The 23,829-nt window shown below is 36.2% G+C and overlaps 9 protein-coding genes and 1 non-coding gene across 10 annotated transcripts; 5 read left to right on the top strand and 5 right to left on the bottom strand.

Annotated features, from left to right (window-relative positions):
* Positions 1–521: 521 nt before the first annotated feature.
* CSE1 (importin-alpha export receptor) lies at positions 522–3,395 on the top strand (the record flags this gene model as incomplete). The annotated part of the gene is made up of 1 exon (XM_003688295.1): positions 522–3,395. One exon carries the CDS (start codon positions 522–524, stop codon positions 3,393–3,395), a length of 2,874 nt encoding a protein of 957 aa, XP_003688343.1.
* Positions 3,396–3,761: 366 nt separating this feature from the next.
* CNN1 (centromere-binding protein CNN1) lies at positions 3,762–4,724 on the top strand (the record flags this gene model as incomplete). Its single annotated transcript, XM_003688294.1, has 1 exon — positions 3,762–4,724. One exon carries the CDS (start codon positions 3,762–3,764, stop codon positions 4,722–4,724), a length of 963 nt encoding a protein of 320 aa, XP_003688342.1.
* A 634-nt stretch (positions 4,725–5,358) lies between these two features.
* ADE57 (bifunctional aminoimidazole ribotide synthase/glycinamide ribotide synthase) lies at positions 5,359–7,734 on the top strand (the record flags this gene model as incomplete). The annotated part of the gene is made up of 1 exon (XM_003688293.1): positions 5,359–7,734. One exon carries the CDS (start codon positions 5,359–5,361, stop codon positions 7,732–7,734), a length of 2,376 nt encoding a protein of 791 aa, XP_003688341.1.
* A 121-nt stretch (positions 7,735–7,855) lies between these two features.
* On the bottom strand, positions 7,856–8,893 carry MRX20 (Mrx20p; the record flags this gene model as incomplete). The annotated part of the gene is made up of 1 exon (XM_003688292.1): positions 7,856–8,893. The coding sequence occupies one exon, from the start codon at positions 8,891–8,893 to the stop codon at positions 7,856–7,858; it is 1,038 nt and encodes a 345-aa protein (XP_003688340.1).
* A 792-nt stretch (positions 8,894–9,685) lies between these two features.
* Positions 9,686–11,218, top strand: DUG1 (metallodipeptidase; the record flags this gene model as incomplete). The annotated part of the gene is made up of 1 exon (XM_003688291.1): positions 9,686–11,218. The coding sequence occupies one exon, from the start codon at positions 9,686–9,688 to the stop codon at positions 11,216–11,218; it is 1,533 nt and encodes a 510-aa protein (XP_003688339.1).
* A 577-nt stretch (positions 11,219–11,795) lies between these two features.
* NAB3 (Nab3p) lies at positions 11,796–14,030 on the bottom strand (the record flags this gene model as incomplete). The annotated part of the gene is made up of 1 exon (XM_003688290.1): positions 11,796–14,030. One exon carries the CDS (start codon positions 14,028–14,030, stop codon positions 11,796–11,798), a length of 2,235 nt encoding a protein of 744 aa, XP_003688338.1.
* A 464-nt stretch (positions 14,031–14,494) lies between these two features.
* COA2 (Coa2p) lies at positions 14,495–14,686 on the bottom strand (the record flags this gene model as incomplete). The annotated part of the gene is made up of 1 exon (XM_003688289.1): positions 14,495–14,686. One exon carries the CDS (start codon positions 14,684–14,686, stop codon positions 14,495–14,497), a length of 192 nt encoding a protein of 63 aa, XP_003688337.1.
* A 1,073-nt stretch (positions 14,687–15,759) lies between these two features.
* On the bottom strand, positions 15,760–19,584 carry NUP145 (nucleocytoplasmic transporter NUP145; the record flags this gene model as incomplete). The annotated part of the gene is made up of 1 exon (XM_003688288.1): positions 15,760–19,584. The coding sequence occupies one exon, from the start codon at positions 19,582–19,584 to the stop codon at positions 15,760–15,762; it is 3,825 nt and encodes a 1,274-aa protein (XP_003688336.1).
* Positions 19,585–21,164: 1,580 nt separating this feature from the next.
* Positions 21,165–21,236, top strand: TPHA0Ntrna10E. Its single transcript has one exon. It is a non-coding gene; the product is annotated as a tRNA-Glu (tRNA).
* Positions 21,237–21,486: 250 nt separating this feature from the next.
* On the bottom strand, positions 21,487–23,226 carry PPQ1 (protein-serine/threonine phosphatase; the record flags this gene model as incomplete). The annotated part of the gene is made up of 1 exon (XM_003688287.1): positions 21,487–23,226. The coding sequence occupies one exon, from the start codon at positions 23,224–23,226 to the stop codon at positions 21,487–21,489; it is 1,740 nt and encodes a 579-aa protein (XP_003688335.1).
* Between the last annotated feature and the right edge of the window lie 603 nt (positions 23,227–23,829).

Genomic DNA, 23,829 nt, shown 5'->3' with positions numbered 1-23,829 from the left:
CATCGATCTGCCTTAAACCTAACTTAACAACAATAAGCCTTTCTCATCGGACGTAGCCTTTTGTAAATCAGTTTCTATATAGTATTCCGCATAAATAACTCAAAGCATCATAATCAACAGAATATAAAAACAATTAACAAACAATAACAATACATGAACTCCATTCGACGTTATCTTAAGTATCTACTGAACCAATCCTCCTATCAATGGAACCTCTTATTCAAGCTATTCCTGGATCATTTTTGATGGCAACTTTTCAAATATTAAAGGTGGTCTTTCTCTTATGGCGATGAAAATTTTTAGAAACCAAATTAATAAAAGTATAAAACAAGTTTTTAAAGAAATAAGTTTACAATTGAAGCTATAACGTATAGGTAGAAAGTTTATAACTTAGCGAATTCGAGCAATTGGAAACTGTTAGTGTGTGGTCCTTACAGATTTTGAGATATTTGTTTTTGGTGAATTAATTGAGTGATTCAGTTGCTATACTATCTAAGGGAGATAAAGATTAAGACGAAAATATGTCTGATGTTCAAACTGTTTCAAAATTTTTAGCTGAATCTGTTGTGGCAGCTACCTCTAAGGATGCAGAGAGAAGTTTAAAAGAACTTGAAGTAGAAGATGGGTTTGGTTTGACTTTATTACAAGTTGTTTCTTCTGATAATTTGCCTAACTCTACTAGACTTGCAGGTGCTCTGTTCTTTAAGAATTTTATTAAGAGAAAATGGGTCGATGTAGATGGTAACTATTTGCTTCCTCTATCTAATGCTGAATTGATCAAAAAAGAAATTATCCCATTGATGATCATTTTGCCAGCCAATCTACAGAAACAAATCGGCGAAGCAATTTCTGTCATTGCTGATTCAGATTTTCCTGATAGATGGCCTTCATTATTAAATGACCTAGCATCAAAACTATCAACAAATGATATGGTTACAAACAAAGGTGTTTTAACTGTGGCAAATTCTATTTTCAAAAGATGGAGACCACTTTTCAGGTCTGATGAATTATTCACTGAAATTAAAATGGTTTTAGATGTTTTCACTGAACCATTTTTGAATCTATTAAAGGCTGTTGACGAACAAATCGAACAAAATAAAAATAACATTCTGCCATTGACTCAATTATTAGACGTTCTCTTACTTTTGACAAAATTATACTATGATTTTAATTGTCAAGATATTCCGGAGTTTTTCGAAGATCATGTTCAAGAAGGTATGGGGATTTTACACAAGTATTTAGCATACTCGAACTCCCTAATAGAGGACCCTGAAGAGGATAATGAACTAAATGTGATTATCAAACTTAAATCAGCTATCCAAGAAGTGGTCCAACTGTATACCACCAGATATGAGGATGTCTTTGGGCCAATGGTCAACGAGTTCATTCAAGTTACCTGGTCTTTATTGACAACAACGACATCTCAACCAAAAAATGATATTTTAGTTTCCAAGTCTTTAAATTTCTTGTCTGCTGTAGCACATATTCCAAAATATTTTGAAATTTTTAATAGTGAAGAAGCTATGTCGAATATTACAGAACAGATTATTTTGCCAAATGTAATGATACGTGAAACTGATATTGAATTGTTTGAAGATGATCCAATTGAATACATTAGAAGAGATTTGGAAGGTTCTGATGCAGACACCAGAAGAAGAAGTTGTGCTAATTTTATAAAAGAATTAAAGGAGAAAAACGAATTTTTTGTCACTAATACTTTTATTAATCATATCAAAACTTTTTATCCCCAGTATGAATCTAATCCTAGTAAAAATTGGAAGTATAAAGATTTATGCACGTACTTATTTACAATTGTAGCTGTCAATGGTAACATTACGAGTAGCGGTGTATCTTCTACTAATCAATTAGTTGATGTCGTTGACTTCTTCACAAAACACATCATATCCGATTTGACAGGTAGTGTTCCACATCCAATTATTTTAGTCGATGCAATTAAGTATATATATGTCTTTAGAAATCAACTAACTAAAGCACAACTAGTCGATATCATGCCAATTTTGGCCAAACTATTAAACAGTGATGAATATGTTGAATATACGTATGCTGCTATTTTGATTGAGAGAATTCTTTCCATGCGGGAATCCATTTCTTCATCTACTTTAATCTTTAATAAAAGTGATTTATCTGGATCATCAGAGTTATTATTATCAAATTTATTATCATTAGTATTAAGAAGTAATACTTCCCCAGAAAAATTAGCTGAAAATGAATACTTAATGAAGGCTGTCTTTAGAGTATTGCAAACTTCAGAAGATCTTGTGCAACATATGTTCCAAGAACTGATGACTCAATTAGTTGGTATCGTTGACATAATTTCCAAAAACCCTTCAAACCCAAGATTTACACACTATGCATTTGAGTCTATTGGCGCCATTTTGTATCATGCTCCAGCTCAATTAATTCCAAATTTAATAGAAATTATGATGCCGGTTTTCATGAATATTTTAACCCAAGATATTCAAGAATTCATTCCTTATGTTTTCCAATTAATTGCATTTACTATTGAAAAAATCAGCACTGTTCCGGACAGTGTAAAACAACTTTCACAACCTATATTAAACCCAACTGTATGGGAGTTGAAAGGTAATGTTCCTGCCATTACGAGATTATTAAAAAGTATGATCAAAGCTGACGCAAGCATTTTCCAAGATTTAGTTCCAGTTCTGGGTGTATTTCAACGTTTAATTGCCTCCAAGGTTCATGATATTTATGGGTTTGAGTTATTAGAAGTTATAATGTTAAATATTGATACAACTCGTTTAGTTCCATTTTTGAAACAAATCGCAGTTTTATTATTGCAACGTTTACAAACTTCTAAAACTGAGAAATATGTTAAGAAATTAGTTGTGTTTTTAGGAATGTTAGCTATTAAATTGGGACCTGATTTTCCGATTTCATTTATTGATGACGTTCAAGATGGAATTTTTGTTCAAATTTGGAACAATTTTGTCATTCCAACCATTCCAAAATTTGGTAATTTGCAAGAGCGTAAAGTTGCCATAATTGGGGCCATCACAATCCTCAGAAGCAACTTGGTCTCTACGAAATATAGCACCATCATCCCTGGCACCGTGACATCCATCATTGATGCAACGCTATCTGAAAGTATTGCTAATTTAAAGACAGATCATATCGACTTAGATAATTTAGAAGAGATTTCTACATTTGGTTCCAGCTTCAGCAAGTTATTCAGTATTTCTGAGAAGCCATTTGATCCGCTGCCAGAAATTAATCCAGTCCAGGGAGTGAAACCGTTTGTGTCTAAAGCATTGATGGAATACATTCAACTGTCAGCTACTCAATTCTCAAACACAATTGTACCACAATTGTCAAACGAGACTCAATCGAAACTAAACGAACTTGTTAAAAATTGAGAAGCAAAAAGAAACCAACACAACTTAAATAACATATATACACACATATATGATACACTCTTTATAGATTTCGTATCGAAATAAATTATTTAGAATTATAAATGTCTCTTTGAAACTATCGATGACCTTTATTGCACTTCCAGTTAAACTTGTTAATTATGAGAGATGAGCGCAACGCGTAACGTTAATAATATGCAGATAGCTTTGGAGATTAAAAGAAGAATGAAGGTCGATTGAATGTTAGTAGATATGAAAACAATGGTAGAGTAGTCGTATATACATGCTTGCAAGTGAGTAGAGAGTGTAGTGATATATTGTAAAAATAAAAAATCACACAGAAAAAAGAACAAGTGTACTGAGAACACCATGGATGGCCAAGAGAGTGGATACATTGACATTGAGGAATTGCGAAGACAGCTCCGGTTGCGTTCTCAACAGCAGATATATTCTAACATGGGAAGAGCCACCGAGTTATCACAAGATCCTACGGACGTTAAGTCGTATTTGAATGATCTGAGTGTGGCTCTTGCGTCTCAAAGAGAGGCTACGAACAGGTCAACTAGTCTTGAAGATTTGAAATCAACGTCGATGTCAGTGGAGACCACAGAGGCACATAGCATATCTGATGACCGTTCGATAAGTGCAAAAGCTGAGAGAGGTAGTGAGATTGCGGAAATCGATGGTAGACTTAACAGCCTTGGCACGGCAGAGGGGAATTCGGTCATAGACACGGTGTTTGCCGGTCTATCCAGCATGCGAAGTAAAACCAAGAGACGCAAAATCTCATCATTTATAATCACAGATAATCAAACGGCGACAGAAGCAACGCCGGATACAAATGCAGCATTGGAGCCCATCGAAGAGCCAATGTATTTTAGCGATCAGAATGAGCACACGGAACCCGTCCAAGAGGCTATGCCGGAGGCAACGACATATAACGAGGAAAACACATTGCTGGAGGATGCTGATGAGCCAGAACCATACGAGACGCAGCGCTTGAAACCTGCTCAATTGAAAAACATGTTTGGACCCTATTTAAATCACAAGCAGATTTCCTTACCACCCGCCTCGTGGCAAGCCTTATCAACGATCACTGGCGACCTCACCAGTAAGATAACCACCACCTTGCAAGCAGAACAATACCATGGCAGCCAACAATTATCCATCGAACGCAGTAGTCTAGTTGCATTGCTAGTCAAATACAAGCTGCTACCACGTCAACAGAACCTCAGCGACCGCCATATCACCACCGAAGAACTATTCTCAATGTGCAAACAATACTTAACCTCTGAAGACCTCAACGATCTGGAGATATCCTTATTCTCTTAGCCACATAATAGATCGTGTGGACAGATAACAGACATCACAGACGTCTGCATTTGCTGTCATCCCCAGAGCCTGTCACTTGGCAATAGAGAGAGAGCCAGGTTCACTCTTCACTAGTTCATTCTGACTCTGTTTTCGTCCTCATCACATGTCTCTCCGCACGTCTCTGTGCTTTTTTGCGTCCAAAACTGAAATCGTTTCTGAAAAATTTTGAGAAATTGAATCATCGAAAGATTCTGTAACAATTGTTCAACCTTCAAAGAATACAACAGCAACAACAACAACAAATGGTCAAGGTGAAGAAAGTATTCCAAGCACTTGATGGTCTATTTAGTGTTGTCTCTGTCTTATGGGTCGTATCCAGGTTTTTTGTATTACTTCTAATTTTACTTGATTGATTTGGTAAGAGTCTCGTTTTTAATTCAATTGTGACGATGGTTGGATGACTCTTTAAACATAAGCAATAAATTATTTTTATATAAAAGAGATTGTGTTTTAATCTTTACTGGTTTTATAATTGTTAATTGATCAAGATAGGTGAAAAAGCTCACAACCAGATCTATGTTCCTCAGTTTGAAGAGAAAATAACAGATTAAGAAACTATACAACTGCAATTTTCACGTATTTTGTTTGAATTATGTCTCTTAATATTCTAGTTCTGGGTAATGGTGGTAGAGAAGATGCTTTAGTTTGGAAACTAAGTCAGTCATCTACTGTGAATAAGATTTATGTTGCTCCAGGCAATGGTGGTACTTCTTCAAACAAGAAGGCTACAAATGTCAATTTGGGCATTAATGTCACTGATTTCGATGCATTGAAACAGTTCGCTGTTGATAACGATATTGGGTTGGTTGTGCCAGGTCCAGAACAACCGTTGGTTGATGGTGTTACGGACGTATTTAAAAGTATTGGTGTTCCTGTTTTCGGTCCTTCTGCAAAAGCTGCCGCTTTTGAGGGTTCAAAAGTGTTTTCCAAAGATTTTATGGCAAAACATGACATTCCAACTGCAAGATATGCAAATTTCTCAGATTATGAAACTGCAAAGAAATTCTTGAGTGAGGTTGACTATAAAGTGGTCATTAAAGCAGACGGCATTGCAGCAGGGAAAGGTGTATTGATTCCAAATGACATGCAAGAGGCTCACGAGGCCTTAAGAACTATAATGATCGAAAGACAATTCGGTGATGCAGGTAATTCTGTTGTGATTGAAGAATTTTTAGAAGGTGATGAAATCTCAATTTTAACGATTTCTGATGGTTATTCGTTCTTTAATTTCCCGCCGGCACAAGATCATAAGAGAATCGGTGAAAATGACACAGGATTGAACACAGGAGGAATGGGTGCTTATGCACCAGCACCAATCGCTACAAAGACTCTATTAGACGAAATTGACAAAAAAATTATAAAACCAAGTATCGATGGTATGAGAAAGGATAGATTGCCATTTGTAGGTATTCTGTTCACTGGTTTGATCATCACAGAATCTGGCCCAAAGGTATTAGAATATAATGTTAGATTCGGTGATCCAGAGACTCAGACAGTTCTGCCACTCTTATCTGACGCCACAGATTTGGCACAAGTACTTTTAGCTGCTGCTGAAAATAGATTAGACTCTGTTGAAATCGGCATAAAAGAAAATACCTTTGCCACCACAGTGGTTCTGGCAGCAGGTGGATACCCTGAAGCATACAATAAAGGTGATAAAATAACAATCAAAAACTCAGAACTTCCTAAAGATGATACTTACATATTTCAAGCAGGAACTACTGTAAATAATGGCGTTTTGCAAACTTCAGGGGGGAGAGTAATCGTTGGTACAGCAACTGCCTCTACCTTAGAGCAAGCAGTAAAGAATGCTTATCAAGTCGTTGACCGTATAGATTTTAAAAACAAATATTTTAGAAAAGATATAGCACATCGTGCTTTCAAACACATCCAAAATACAAAGCAATCAATTACTTATGCGGATGCAGGTGTTTCAGTTGATAATGGTAACTTATTCGTTGATAAAATTAAGGCTAAGGTCAAATCAACCCAGAGACCAGGGGCAGACTCCGATATTGGAGGATTTGGTGGTTTATTCGATTTGAAGAAAGCAGGATATGACACTGAAGATACACTGTTAGTTGCTGCTACCGATGGTGTTGGAACAAAGTTAATAATCGCACAAGAGACAAACATTCACAACACTGTAGGTATCGATTTAGTTGCCATGAATGTAAACGATTTAGTTGTTCAAGGTGCTGAACCATTAATGTTTTTAGATTATTTTGCTACAGGCTCGTTAGATATTAAAATTGCTTCTGACTTTGTTAGTGGTGTCGCTGATGGGTGTATCCAAAGTGGATGTGCTTTAGTTGGAGGTGAAACTTCTGAAATGCCAGGTATGTACCCAGCTGGTCATTACGATACAAACGGTACAGCAGTTGGTGCTGTCAACAAAAATGATATCTTACCTAAAATACAAGAAATGAATGAAGGTGATATTTTATTGGGGTTGAAATCAGATGGTGTTCACTCAAATGGGTTCTCGTTGGTAAGAAGAATTATTGCTCACATTGGCCTACCTTGGGATTCTGAATGTCCATGGGATTCTAGTAAAACTTTAGGGGAAGCTATATTGGTTCCAACTAGAATATATGTAAAACAATTACTGCCATCGATTAGAGAAAAGTTATTGCTAGGGTTAGCACATATAACTGGTGGTGGTCTAGTTGAAAATATTCCAAGAGCCATTCCATCCCATTTGCAGGCCCACGTAGATATGAGCAATTGGGATGTTCCAGAAGTGTTTAAATGGTTTGGAAAAGCAGGGAATGTTCCTTTGGAAGATATTCTAAAAACTTTTAATATGGGTATTGGTATGGTATTAATAGTTAAGAAGGAAAACAAACCAAGAGTTGTTGAATTGTTAACTAAAGCAAATGAAACAGTGTACGAAATTGGTTATTTAACCAAAAGAGAAGAGAATGCGCATGGATGTATAGTTACTAATGCTTTTGATCTATACTAGAGTTTATATTAATTCTAATCGATAGATCAAGGCAGAATATTTTTCTTGTTTATAATTTTATTTAATATATTATTGAGAATATAGGTTATTAATTTATATGTGCTGAACTGTTTACATTACTTTAGTCAAATTTTGGTGCTGGTAGATACCCTTCAGCTCTCATTGTGTTAATGATATTTTCTGTATATTGATAAATCCCAAAAGAGACACCTCCTGAGATTCCTACTTTGAATAATCTTGGTAACCATCCTTTCCAGAATACTCTCATGCCTTCTTCAACAAAAATTCGATATGCACAATTTATTGAATTTTTATAATACTTCCATGCATATTTACTTTGCATTCTTGTTTTAATTACATCAATTGGTTGTGTAAAGCCCACCACAGCAGCAGATGAAACAAAACCCAAAATAAAAGCAGTATATTGATCTACATGCCTTGTTGGTACTATAATCTGTTTTAACGTGGTATAGGTAGTGAATCTTACCATCGAATTACCCACTTGTCTTAGTATTGTAGGCATAGAACCTTGAAAGTATCCACGTATGCCCCTAACTTTATAGATTTCCCTTATTGTTCCAATAAATGTTTCAGAAGGGTTCTTTTCATAAAACATGTAAGCTTGCTCTCTTGCACTCATGCGTACAGCATTAGAAGATCCCTTATGAAACTTGGTCCTGGTTGGAGTGTTATTTGCTGAGATATCCTTCCTAGACTTTTCTAACTTTGCTTGCTCTTGTCTTTTGGAAACAATAATAGAATTCTCAATCATAGTTGTCTTTAGATTTTCAAATGGGATGATTACTAGGGATTCGACGAACCCTGTTGAGGCACCTGCAGCTAATAACCTGAGACCAGACAATGGCTTCTCTGGCAAATGTTCTGGATCTTTGAGCAGCTCATACATAGAAGAAAACATCGTGAACCTTGCGGTGGTCTTGAATAAAATGCTAACATTCAATGCAGACAGACCTCTAAAATATATTTTATTTTTGTACATATAGCTAAAAGGTGTTGCGCCAGGTACAGATCTCTGTAATTGCAATCCAGTCTTCAGAAACTCAAATGGATGGGCAATTGTTGTCTGGTACATGGCAGCTACAGTACCAGCTGAAATTGAAGTGACCAAATCATCACTTCCATTCTCAATACCTGACATGTTTGATATCAATTCCTATATGATTCGTAGTCTGTTAAATTAACTACAGCACTCTCTATCTTATAAGCACACTACAATTATATATTAACAGCTCCTTTACTCACAAGTCAATCTATAAAACTAAACAAAGACTTTAAATAACTTACACATAAGTCAATTACAACAGTCCTTGAATTTCAATTTTTGAATAATTTGATGTTGACCTCAAAACAGAAATGAATCCTTACAGAAACTTCAAAAATATACTAACCTGTTGGAGGTTCCACTAGATTAACTTGACTTTTACAACTCAAAAAAACATTACAAAGATGTTTAAATAGTATCTTTACATTATCAAGAAGGTCCAATACCAGCAGCAAAGACGTTTCAATAAACATTTCCTAACAATCTATTGCATCAGTCTTCCAAAAAATACCAAGAATCACCCCGCAATTACTAGAAAGTGTCATTTACCACTTACCTGCCGATTCAATTGGCAATAAGTTAACCAATATACATATTGTCAACACTGTATAAACTATCGATTGCTTTATAATGAAAGTTTCATTGTTTCGATGACCTTTAAAGTTTTTCAATTTTGAAAAAAATCAAAGCATTGAAATTTTAGATGTCGGTTGAACCTCATCCATCAAATTTTTGTTGCAACTTTCAATTCTAAATTGAACTTTTAAAAAAAATAATCAATTGATATAAAAATTTTGAAATTCAAGATATCCCTCTGTTGATAACGTCTTAATCTATGATCACTTTCTTTCTCTCTTTCTTTTGGGTCTTTTTTAATATTATTATTTCATGTATAAATTACTTTCTTTGAAATTTGGTGTTTGCAACAAGATCATTGTGTCAAAAGCATATCCACTATTGTATACACACACACGAAAAATGTCTTCCTTCGATAAATTATTTTCTAAAATCGATGAATTGAAACCAACATTCATCAACCGTTTGGCTAAAGCTGTTGAAATTCCAGCAGTTTCGAGTGATGAATCTTTGAGACCAATGGTTGTCAAGAAAGCTGAATTTTTATTGGAACAATTAGAAGCCAATGGTTTTACTGACATACAAAGAAAAGAATTAGGTACGCAACCACCTCCAGTTAATGACGAAAATCTGCAACTACCACCTGTTATTTTATCCAGATATGGTAACGATCCAGCCAAGAAGACTGTTTTAGTTTACGGTCATTACGACGTGCAACCAGCTTCCATTGAAGATGGTTGGGAAAGTGAACCATTCAAATTAGTCATCAATGAAGAAAAACAACTATTGAGAGCTAGAGGTGCCACCGATGACACTGGTCCATTAACTGGTTGGATTAACGTTATCCAAGCCCACAGAGAAGCTGGTATTGAATTACCTGTCAATTTGATCACTTGTTTCGAAGGTATGGAAGAATCCGGTTCTTTAGGTCTAGATGCTTTGATTGCTAGAGAAGCTACCCAATACTTCAAGGATGTTGATGCTGTTTGTATATCTGACAACTACTGGTTAGGCGCCAAGAAACCATGTTTAACTTACGGTTTAAGAGGTTGTAACTATTACCAAATCACCATTAATGGACCTGCTGCTGACTTACACTCTGGTATTTTTGGTGGTGTTATTGCTGAACCAATGATTGACTTAGTTCAAGTCATGGGTACGTTAGCCGATTCTAAAGGTAACATTTTAATTAAGGGTATTGAAGAAATGGTTGCCCCAATTACTGACAAAGAATCGAAGTCTTACGATAACATCGACTTCTCTCTTGAAGATATAGAAGCTGCTTCTGGCTCTAAAACTTCTTTATACCAAAAGAAGGAAGATATTTTGATGCACAGATGGAGATACCCATCTTTATCTATTCACGGTGTCGAAGGTGCTTTCTCTGGTCAAGGTGCTAAAACCGTTATTCCTGCAAAGGTTAGCGGTAAGTTCTCCATCAGAACTGTACCAGACATCGATTCTGACAAATTGACTAACCTTGTTGTTGAACACTGTAACAAGGCTTTCAAGAATTTAGGTTCTCCAAACACCTGTGTTGCTGAATTGATTCATGACGGTAACTACTGGTTATCTGACCCATATAACTCTTCTTTCAGTGCAGCCGCCAAGGCTACCAAAGCTGTTTATGGCGTTGAACCAGATTTGACCAGAGAGGGTGGTTCTATTCCAATTACTTTAACTTTCCAAGATGAATTGAAGACCAGTGTTATGTTATTACCAATGGGCAGAGGTGATGATGGTGCCCATTCCATTAATGAAAAACTAGATATCAGTAACTTCATGAAAGGTATGAAACTAATGGCTGCTTACTTACATTACTACGCTGAATCTCCAGAAAAATAATCAGATTCATATTTAATTTGATTAATAATATTACTTAAACAATTTTTTTTTAAATCTATGTAATGAATACCATAATTTTTGTAATATTGCATTACACCTTTGAACAGTGTACTTATTGATACATGTTCAATTAGAAGGTGAAGAAGCATTATGCTTGTAAAAAGAATACTTGCCAAGAGGAATGCAAGAACTAGTATAAATATTTAAATGTATAACAAATTAGACTAAAAAATAGTATATAAGTATGTCATAGGGCACATGATTTAAGACAGAGTTTTTAGTTGGATTTTGCTCACTTAGATACTAGAATATTTATAGAGGGAAGAAGTTCAAAAGAGCTTGTAGTAGATTAAAGGTTAAAGATTAAAAGTTGGCTCACAACTAGAAGATGAACAAGGATATATGGTGAAAGATACTATAAAGACGTTATTTAAGCTTCAGTTGGTAAGATACAATATAGAACGGAAACTCACGTAAAAGAATTGTCATGAAGCTGATAATAATTATTTTGCAGCAAAACATGAATGTCAAACGTATTAAAAAAATAAGATATAATACACTTATTAAAACATAATGCTTATTTCTGCAGTTTAGCCAAACTATTTAACAAACTTTGGACATTATTAGTAACTGGTTGGTCTTTCTTTTCCTGTGGCGGCTGTTGTGATTGTTGTTGTGGTGGTGGTATATTTGTTTGTGGAGGATACATAGCTTGATTCATAGCTGCTGGTGGGTTAGCAGGAGAAAGTTGTTGTGGTGGTGACATTGTCATAGGAATCTTTTGATAAGCTTGATTGGAGTCATTACCTACATAATTTTGTTGTTGACTTGGAGGCTGAGCGTTTGGATTTTGCATCATTTGCAACATACCTAATAATTGCTGCTGATCATGTTGTGGTCTGGCCTGTTGTTGATCTTGTTGAGTCATTGACAGCAAGTTAGTAACAACATTTGGTGGCAAATTTTGAATTGCAGCTAATAACTGACTTTGATCCATTTTGCTTGGATTGCCACCCAATAGTGCAGATATTTGAGGCTGTTGATTCATCTGAGTTCCATCCGGGTTATATCCCATTGGATGAGGTTGTTGTTGTAGTGGCATTGGTGCATTTTGATATTGGCCATAAGTCTGCTGAATTGGGGCAGGTGGAGGGTTACTATAGCGTTGTTGATTCATCATGCCGTAGTTTTGGTCATACTGTTGGTTGTTATAACCTTGGTTCTGTGGGGGCATAATATATGATTGACCGTATGGTAATTGTTGAGGTTGTGCATTATAGCCTTGGTTTGGATATTGTTGATATTGATTGCTTTGTACAGGGTGTACATTGTCAAATCCTCTTGATTGCTTATTTTTCCTCATATTATTGAAAATTCCGACAGCATCTTCACTAGAAATGCTAACGTATTCGTCAAACTTTGTCTCACCTTGTGAACCAGTGTAGAATGTTTGAACATCAACGTTTCTAGTTTTATTGATCATAACGACACCCCATACACCGTCATGAGCCGCATCGTTAACGAATTTTCGTAATTCCATACGTGGCTTTAAAAATATCATATCTGTTTCCAAACCGGTACCATTTTTGAACTGATTGAATACCTCAGTTGCATATGATCTATCAGCTGTTCTCTTAACATAAATAATACAATTCGGGACTCTTCTCTTCGATTTCTTGCCATTATATCCTGATTCTGCATATACGTTAGCAGTTTCGTTTTCTTCTTGGAATGGACGCTTAGAAGTTGATATGAAAGTCGAACTACTATTTGTACCATGGTCACCGTGATCATATTGTGGTCTACTGTTTGAACTTGAAACTTCTAAAATTAATTTTTTACCGAAGTTAATTTGCTGAGATTCACATTCAATAGCATCTGTAACAGATAATGGATTATTGTATTGAATGAATCCAAATGCATTCTTAATATTAATTTGTAGAATGGGACCAAATGGTGAAAAAAGTCTGTATAGATCTTCTTTGGAGACATTTTTTAGTGGTAGATTACCAATAAATAATCTTGATTTTGGGGGTAGATTTTGCATTTCAGCAATTCTATTTTCACCACGTAAGTACGTAGTGTATCTTTCTCTTTCTTCATGTGTCATTGGATAAGATAAATCTGGTCTTGGGAACAGTCTACGTTTTTCTGCGTCTGATTTCGGTGGTTCTTGAATGTTCGAAACTGGTTCTTGATGACCTTGCATAAAGGCGGTTTCACTTTTTGAGTTTAGTAAGTTTAAAATTGCGGATATTTTATCATTTTTAGATAATCCTTTGAATTTTTCCAAGTTCAGCATGTTACTGTCCATAATAGTCTTTACTTGTTTCTGCAACAAGTCGTAATCCACATTCATTTCGGATAATTTATTCAGATCGAAAGCTGAGGAAGCTGGTTCTTGTTTAGGTTCAGGAACCGGATCATCGTAGATAGAATGTTGTACTCTTTCTGGGACAGAATTTTCCTGCTCCTCTTGCTCCTCTTGCTCCTCTTGCTCCTCTTGCTCCTCTTGCTCCTCTTGCTCCTCTTGCTCCTCCCTCTCCTCTTGTTGACCTTGTTCTTCTTCAGCTATCTCTGCATCATCTTCATTGTGGGATTCAGGTTCAGCATCCTGTCCCCCAGTCTCGGCAGACTCATCTGCAGACTCATCTGCAGATACCGCTGAATCCTCTTCAGCTAAAAGTTCAGCTTCATAATTGTCAATATTTTCTTCCTTTTGAATGTTTTCAGCAACTGGATGTTGGGCATCAACAGATTCTTGAACGTCGGCTACAGATTCCGCAGGAACCGGATTCTCAGTATCAGACATGGTTGTTCTTGCAGGCTCTCAGATGACTCTATACAGGGTCCCTCAAATGCTAAGGATTACCTTATTCCAAACTACTAAATGAGGTATCAATATCATAAATAATGTCCTTAATATATAAAATCTTCTAAAAGTTCGACCAAAAAAATTGTTAAATTGACAAAATACGGATCACTGTCCACGAAAACCGTCGAGTTGTTGGCTAAGTATGGGGTGATGAGAATATATATAGGATGATATATTTGCTATGTAGAAGCGGATATATAAGAATATTAGTAAGTGTTCTAGGTATGGGGTGACTAACCATCCACCGCGACTATGCAACTATTGTGCTGTGTTGTGAGAGAGAGGCGGTGTTCCTGAGAAATGGGCCCTCATCGAGGCTTGCGTTCGGCAATGGGCCCCGAGTTGAAGGGCCTCCAACATCCCCAAGTGGATATATGAACTCCATGGGATGCATGCAACTATCAATGCTCTCTTGTATCTTTTATTTCCAATAGTAAGCTCTTGTCCTCTGTGCTGCCCTTCACTGGCGCATCCGAGTCCACCGTGTGAGCAGGACACGGCAAGGCAGTGCTCAACGCCACTGAGGAACAAGCTACTAGGAAAGTGGTCAAAAATAGCTTGTTTGTCAATTGGTTTCTCGTGGCAGCTTTCATAATTGTGCGTGATAACGTCTGCGTGCGTGTATGTATCGAGAGTGGTCCCGTCTGGAAATCCTGGATCTGTCGGAATTGTATAGAACTGTGTGTCGTTAAGTCAGGCACAGCTCAGGACAAGCATCTACATGCACTGAAGAAGTTAACAACTGACAAGCAGACCCCAGATCTAGTGTCTTTATATATAAATCTGTGGCTGGAAAGTTTCGTGATGGGGGAAACCCAGATTTCTCCAGGTAGCAACCGGGGCAATCGGCAAATGGACACGCGCCGGGTAACTGTGCTGTTCTGCCAAAGTTCGTTGAGGGTTACTCTCTGCACAACGGAGCATGTCTCTGACACGACAACCCATTGTCATCGCAAGCACAAGTACCAGCAATGGTACTTGTGCTTGTGGTAACGACGGTACATACATACATACAAGAGGGGTAACTGTATTATCGGTCCTTGCAACGATTCTCATCCGGGCACACGAAGGTAATCCCTTAGGCCAGCACGAAGGCTTGCCAGAAGTATTGTTGCACCCAAGACCTATAAAAATTTGATCTCCAGTCCAAACTACTACCCCAGTCCGTGCTCGGACTCTCTTAAACAGAAAGACAAACACGAGTCGGGACAGCAACATAAATCCAAAGTGTCATGGGCCAGGAACGCCTCGGAAGGGTTCAACCTCGATAAGATACTTAATATGTTGCGAATGGCTGTGAATTTGCGTTACCCTTTTAAAACTCCAAAACAGAAAACAGGAAAGACAACGTTTAAAACGAAAGCTGTATGGGAGAGTGCAATAGAGAAGTCATATTTTTATGTAAATACAGTGCCTTTATATACAAATTGTTCTGGAAAAACGAACTTTACCGCCGAGAAAATTTTTTACTTGGTGCGGGTTACCCGGTGTCAGCAACAATCAGTTAGGGTTTTCCAAGCTGGTGACAGTGACGGTGACGGTGTCAGTAAATACTTATTAGTTGGTTGATATTTTAATATGCTATACATATGTAGAGGATAGACACGTTTTTGTACGTAGTTGTTGTTTGTTTTCATTTTGGGGGGATGAGGGGGTTACAACTGGGCTAGTTGAGCGTGGCTGCTAGGTATGCCTTTTCTGGTTCTCCCAATGGTAGTTCTTGTAATCTTGATTTCACATCTGGATCTATTATGCTTTGTTTGGAGATCAAGGAAAACAGGTTCTGGGCCATGAAGTTGCAACTCACTTTGACTTCCGTACAGTCCCTATGGGTCTCTGCATAGACGGATAACGAGTTCGCTAGCGTTACAATGTCTTGTTTTTTCTGTTGCGACTCGTCAGCAACTACAGATAAATATTGTTCATAGATCCCAAAATTCTTGTTCCAAGTCTCGATTTGGAATCGGTCGACAGTGGAGATCAACAAAGAAAGTCTCTTGCGATCTTCAGCATCCCCGCGGATTAGTCTTGGTGCGACAACGGTGGCAAATAATGTCTCTGCTTGTTTGAAATTCTTGGCTTTGATTAAATTCTCGAATTCTAAAATGTGATCAGTAGAATATTTATTGTATAAAGCCAATGCATTAAATTTTAGTTCTACTGGAAGTTTCAATCTGTCGAAAATAAAGTTGAATCTATGATTCTCCATTATTTGTGGGGTTTCATGGTATATTATACTATCAAATTGTTGTTTAGCAACATTGTCATTAATGATAAAACTAGATACGATCAAGGATTCAACAACCATGTTCGAGCATCTCATTGTCTCGATCATATCCAATGTAACCTTTTCGCTCAATTCTTCGTTCACTGTGAAAGACTCAGATTGTGTCAAGATCTCTACAAAATACCATAAATTCTCAATATTCGAAAATTCGGAACTTAATGAAGATTCTTTCAATATTTCTACAACATTCTGTTGGGAACTGAACACTTTTAATATATCATTGATTATGTCATTTGTAGAGCCAGTTTTGGAAAGAATAGACGAAACTAACTCCTCTAATGAATACTCATCAATTTGACCATAATATAATAATAAACCTAATTGAGCTAAAAAACTAAATTCACCTTTAATTTCGTCCATCAATCTTTCATCTTCAAATAACGTGTTACTTAGTAATCTGTAAATACGAGTGATATTCACATCTACATTGTTTCCCATTGATTCCCATTTTTCAAGTTGAAGCTTAGCATATTTTCTTACTTGTGGGTTATTGGAGCCAAAATAGGTAACTAAGACAGCTAAATGAGCATTTTTGGAATTGATAGCTAACTTTGTTGCATTCATAACATCATTCATCGCTAAATATAAAAATATTCTGCTTAATTCGTTTTCAGTTTGTATTAATTTACCAGATAATTCATCTTTAATTTGACTGGATATCCAGCTACATAAGTTATTAAAGCGAGTCTTCTTGCATAACTTTAATTTGGCATCATCGTTATCAACATCATAAGTTAATTCAATTGGATCAAATAAAATTGAACAAAAATCCCATACTAGTGAGTCTACATTTTCCGAACGATAGATTGTTGAAAGATCAGAAAATTTTAATGAACTCATAGAAATGATTGGGTATGCATTTGAATCTCTGTTCAACACAACGACCGTATTAAGTAATTTCTCAAAAATATTAGAGGTCAAAGAGCCGTTTTTGATTTTATAAGGCATCTCACTTGTCTGGATGATTTTTGATTTCTGATCCAATAACAATAAAGAATTTGTCGACAATTTACCAAATGAATATGGATTGTATTTTAACTCGCTGGATATGGCCTTCGAGGTTTCAATGGTTTTTTCAAAATCACTAAATAATTGCTTAACTCCAACCGCTTTATCCCCTGCTTTATCATGGGAATTGGAAAAAATAGAGAATAAGGATTTTCCAGCTATATTTAGTTGCTGGGACCATGAGGTGGATACTTCAAGTTTTGGATTGGCTTCTAGCCCCATAAAATCTTGAGCAGTTACTTCTGGTTCATATTGTCTTTCATTTATAATAAACTCATCTAAGTCTTGCATATCTTCCTCGTAAGTCATCGGTATATCTTTTTGAAAAGTAACAGCATCATTTGGTTGCGAATATTCATCAACATGTAAAGGTTGTCCGGCAAGTTTGTCACATGGTATTTGTTCATTGTTCTCTTCCTCATGGGTCTCTTCTTCTGCATCTTCCACTAAACCCCAGATACTAAAATGTTGTACATTGAATGTCCATGAACCAGAATATGGATTGTACGAAACAAATTCCATACCTTTCATTCTTCTTAATTTTGCTACAAACTTTTGGAATTCTGGTGTTCTAGCAGAATCTTTTATTGGTAATTTAGTGACTTGATCTATTGGGAAGATGTTTTCTAATGTAATCGTGGCAGGGACGTTCATACCTAAACCTCTTTCTGGTTTAGAAGACGAATCTGGATAAACTTCCACAGTTTTTGTTGAATTAAATTTTACAACTCCGCCAAATAAAGAACCACTAAAATCATTTTTGAACGCAGATAGATCTACAGGGAAATTGAATGTGATATACCCATGACTTTTCCTACCAATGACAAAATCAGGTAAACTTTTTAGTATATATTCAGGTAAGTTCTGTAATTCTTCAATTGAAGGAGAACACCAGTAATCAGTCTCGTTTTTTGTATTAACCTTTACTTCCTTTGGATCATCGTCTAAGTTCTTCACGGTTGATTTTGAAAATATGTTATTCGGCTTATCGTTAGAATTGTCAACTATAATTTCATCTGCTTCTTCTGCTACAGAGACTCTATGGGTGTCGGCAATTGATTTTGTAATATGTGGCATTCCTGACAATAATCTCGATTTCTTTGCGGCTATTCTTTGTGGCTCGATGTTTAATTTACGTAATCCAGAAGGATCGATCACACGACTTGAAAGAATATTATGGTTGGGAGGTGATTTCGAATAGAACAAATGTTGAGTGTTGTTTCTCGAATTCGATTTGTAGTTTGACAAAAAACCATACTTATTATATGGAGTTGAAGTGACATTTCTTCCATGTGGAGAATTCATTATAGACCCATCCTTTGTTCCTGAGGTCAATTTATCAACCAATGTCTGTGTGCCTTGACAAGTACTTGAAAATTTACTAGATTGTGTCTTACCATAGTTATTTGAATTCATTAAATTATTATCATTATTTGTGTTATTGACAGAGACAGGATTCTTTCTTAAGGATGATGTAATAGAATCAGGCATCTTCGTTATTGTGTTGGTAGTCATGGTTGGGGGCACATTAAAACCGTAAGGGTTGGCTTGTTGTTGGGTGTTCATATTTGATATACCCGATGTATTGTTAGCAAATAGTCCTCCTGATGGAGTAGGATTCGAATTTCCAAATAACCCACCTGTATTTGAAGGGGTTGAATCTGCAAAGAGAGCGCCTGTAGACTGTGCAGTAGCAGGTTTATTTGTAGCAAATAATCCAGTTCCTAAAGTTGAAGCTGGTTTAGCAGCACCGAAAAGTCCCGTACCAGTAGTGCTTGGAGCCGTAGTGGCAGGTGTATTAGCGTTCGCGAAAAGACCGCCAGAAGTAGAACTAATTGATGGGGAATTGCTCAAGGTAGAATTACCGAATAACCCACCAGTTGTAGTTGTTCCTGTAGAGCTATAGGTGTTTGGCGCAGCATTGGAATTACCAAATAAGCCACCTGTCGCAGGTTTAGCTCCAAATAAACCACCTGTCGACGCACTTGGGGTCCCTGCTGTATTACCACTACCAAATAAACCTCCTGGTGTAGCTCCTGTGTTGTTCGTCATAGTGTTTGAACCTGTATTGCCAAATAACGAAGTTGGCCTTTGTTGTTGTGGGAGTTGGAAAGTATTTGATCCTGCACTTGGCGTGCCCACCGATGCGGATGTATTATTCCCAAATAGTGACCCTGTGTTATTAGATCCAAACATGGTTTCTATTCAATGAGATATAGTGTCGTTTAAAAATAAATAGAAGTCTTTGAATGCCAGTGTAGGACTAATTTAACTAAATGGCCATTAACTGAATGCAATTGGGATATGGTTTTTCTCAAAAGAATAGTAATGAAATTCTTGCGCTTGCTGATCAGCTATATCGCAATCTAAAATAAAATTCAGATCTAAGTCGTTCTTAACTGTTCATATTATCTTTTGATTATGTTAACAATTTTTCCAATTGATTTATTGGAAATCGATTTCACCGCATAAACAAAAATTTTAATGCGGTGAATTCAGATGTCATAGACCACGAAACAGGTGAAATAGAGGTTGGTCCAGATTAGAAGTTCGTGAACAAGATATATATATAAGATGGACAAGGTTGAATAGTTTGGTGGTCTTTAATTATGGTTGTTGTTAAGTAATTGTCCTTTATTGGTTAGTTCGGCGTAATTCCTGGCTCCAAAAATGCATTGGTATAGCGCTAATTATGAACTATTGAGGACGCCACAGATCACGCTGGATAGAATCTATATATGTCAAGTATGAAATCAATCAGAAGCATTTAGGGTATCTTTTTTTGATAGATATCTAGTCCAAAATAGAATCCAAATACTTTAGATAAAACCATGGCTATATACAATTCCAGAGGATGGAGATATAGCCTGATATAAGTATATAAAAATGTTCAATAATTGTCGAATCGCTTATAAAAGAACCGAACTTACTCCCTTAGAAACGTATCGATGCGACTTGAAACAATGGAAGCTTGTAGAATGTGGAGAATCAAGACTAAATTTAGTGACTCTGCCAATGTTATTGATGTTAACTGGGTGATTATTTATTCGTTAGTGTTCGATTTGTTGTTCTGGATATCATATCTTAATCCGATTGGTCCTTTATTACTGGAGTTGCCAATAAATAAATACTATTGAGATACTATTATACAATGACCTATTTTAAGAATAACGAAAGCTTGAAATTGTAGTCCTTATATATCTCAGTTTTTTCTACTGAGCGGTATATTGGCTTGTTAATGGAATTGAAGTTCAATTAATTTTCCTATTTATGATTTGTGTTTACAACTAGTAATTGTAGATACTCTATCTTCTATGTAGTCAATCTTCAATTCCTAACACGGAGTCATCTTGGAAATAACACTGGACGCATAACTGAATATACGGTACCAGATAATACCTCTTTAGGAGAATATTGTTATAAACCTGAAACAATGGTGCCTACTAGAATGTAATAACAGAGTTTCTAATGCATAAATAGTACTGTAGAACTATCAACCTGTCATATGTGTTCAATTCGACGACGTCGTCTCGTTAGACAGAACGGTAGATTGGAATATTATGTATATATAAACCCCGGTAATCAGTAGTTAACAATTCATTGATCCAGGTCCAAGGGACCAGAGAGATTGATCCGAATCTAATAACTATTAGTATATTAAAGTAATGAATACAACTATTGAGCAAATCAGGAACGTCAAGATGGGAGAGAGAGTGGATATCATAAATCCTGATAATCAGTTCACAAGAGCAGTTTGATAAGTTTGTAATATCACATCCGATATAGTGTAACGGCTATCACATTACGCTTTCACCGTAGAGACCGGGGTTCGACTCCCCGTATCGGAGTTACTATTTTTTTGTCTGAGAGCCAGCTAACAGTATTAAAAAGTACTTAACACTAAACACTGCTTATTATGAAACGTTATAATGTTTTTATTATATAATAAATTAATTTATATTGAATAGTAGATTTTGATAGATAGAATTTAGTGTGTTTATGTTTCTGTTAACTAAATTAGAGTTATAAAATAATTATGAAAAAATGATAATAATATATTACTTGTTTAAAATTTTAAAGTAATAATTAAATGCCTAGTTAATTGTTTTTCTTAGATTTCTTTTGTCGCAATGAATGTGGTTTCAATAATTCGAAACTGCACATCATACCGGTGGTTACACTCAAGACAGCACCCCAGTTCTCGAATTCACCACAGTAATTTGGCGCAGAGAAAATGGTCACTAGTTTCTTTTTAGCGAAGAACTCATAACCATCCTCCACAACCATGTGACCTCTGATAATCAAATCGAATTTGAACTTGGAACAGAAATCAGCGACTGCCCTTTTTCCAAATGTGAAGGACACACCTCTATCATTCAACGACCAGGTTTGTGTCTGTGGGTTGGGATCACTCCATAGGATATCTGTCAGGAATCCTTCTTCGGGAATATCAGTAGGTCTTTTGATGTTTGCGATTTGTGACATTGAATTCAATTCTGGGGAAATACCACCATGGACACAGAATATTTTATCTTGTATGATTGCTGCAAATGGTAATGAGTTGAAAACGTCAACGAACATCTTCCAAACTTTGGTATTTTTCCGCCTTTTACATTCATCGTAGAAACCGTACATCTTTGTTACATTTGCGGATTCATGATTGCCTCTAAGCATGAAAAAATTTTCCCTGTATTTAATCTTATAACATAAAAGCAATAAAATAGTTTCCAAAGATTGTTTACCACGGTCGACATAATCACCTAAGAACAAATAGTTGGTATCTGGAGGGACACCGCTTAGTTTTAGAATTCTTAGTAAATCAGTGAATTGACCATGAACATCTCCTACCACTTTAATTGGTGCTTGTAGTTTCAATAGAGATGGCTGGTACAATAAAATTTCTCTTGCGTGGTAACAAATCAATTGAATCTCCCACGAATGGAAAGAAAAATCCTTTGATTTATAATATCTTGTTTCTCCTAGTTTTAATAATTTCTCAATTGCATCATCTACATTCAATCCCTCTGTCGACGACGAATCTGTTGGGTATCTCTTCAAAAATACAGGTTTCGAGGTCGATCTATTATTAGGGATAGATGAATATGAAGTTGATAGATGACTTCCACTTGTGTGGGAGTTTTGTTTATTCGAATTTTTAATGGAGTTCACAGGTGATGGGGAAATGAGAGGGCTGTTAGAGGAACCTGCAGACAAAACAGAAGAAGGAGTCTGATGAATTGAAAAGTAATTTGCATTATTGGAGTTGCTCGATGTTGAATTCGATGCAGCAAACACTGAATGCTTCAAATGCTCATGTGCTTTGATATGTTGGCTGCTTGGTTTGGAAGTGGTTGAAATCTGTGCCGAAGCAGTAGTATTATCTGTGTTAGTAGTGAAAAGGGTATTTGTATCGCTTACATTACTAGCATAACTACTGTTGCTACTGTTGCTGCTTGTGCTACTGCAGTAGTCACTATAGGTAGTAACAGTTGTGGAAGAAGCAAAAGATTTCGCTAAGGATATATCAATATCCAAATTGAAGTCATTCGATCCATGAAGGTTGACGTTCGTGTCCAAGTAAGAATTCTTGTATTTGTTCCTTACACTTGAATCTACACGAGTATCATTGTCCTTTACGACCTTTTGATTATGGTCATTATAATAAATCGGAATGTTTATATTCCTCGTCTTGTGGCTGATAGTAGGAGACCTACTATCATCGGGGTCGTTAGGTTCATTTGAATTAAGATCATCGCTAGTTGCTTGTTGCTGTTGATTGTTATTTTGGTTTGATCGCGGTACTTTTAAACTGTTGCTGCTTGACGGGCTCTTCCCCATAATATGGTATAATTAGATGTTGTGCAATGAAAAATAAAGTTTAGTTCAGGAATCAAAGGGAAAACAGATTTGGGATGGAAGTGGAGTGAAATGTGTTTATACAAGTGGTTTATATATAAATATAATTTAAAAGAAAAATAAAATTAAAATCGTATTAATCCACAGTTAGAAGTAGGGTTGTAATAGTTTATAGTCTGGAAGTCCCAAAAAATTCTAATAAAGTAATAAATCCAAAAAGGCTAGACAACAAAGCAATTGTACCAAATATATAACTTGTGCAAGTGGTGGCGTATAGCAACTTAGTAATGCGAATGAAAACTGTCTATCGAACAAAACTAAAATTACACCTTTTATTGAATATATTCATTCCTTTAAATAATTATAAACATAATATATATAATATATTTGATGAGTTTGGGGGGGTGAGAATATATTATATTGTGTTATATCGTGTGTTGTATAGAATGAGAAAGGTAGAATTAGTAATTTATGTCTTTTCCGAAAACCTTCAACAGCGGAAGAAGAGGGCAGAAATCGTTTCTTACGTGGGCGGGTAAAACCGTGGCACACGAAAGTGAACACCTACGCCTTTAGGCGGGTGGA

This window comes from Tetrapisispora phaffii, chromosome 14 (assembly GCF_000236905.1).
Source record: "Tetrapisispora phaffii CBS 4417 chromosome 14, complete genome".
In the NCBI taxonomy this organism is placed as follows: domain Eukaryota; kingdom Fungi; phylum Ascomycota; class Saccharomycetes; order Saccharomycetales; family Saccharomycetaceae; genus Tetrapisispora; species Tetrapisispora phaffii.
This window is presented reverse-complemented; position numbering and strand designations above follow the sequence as displayed.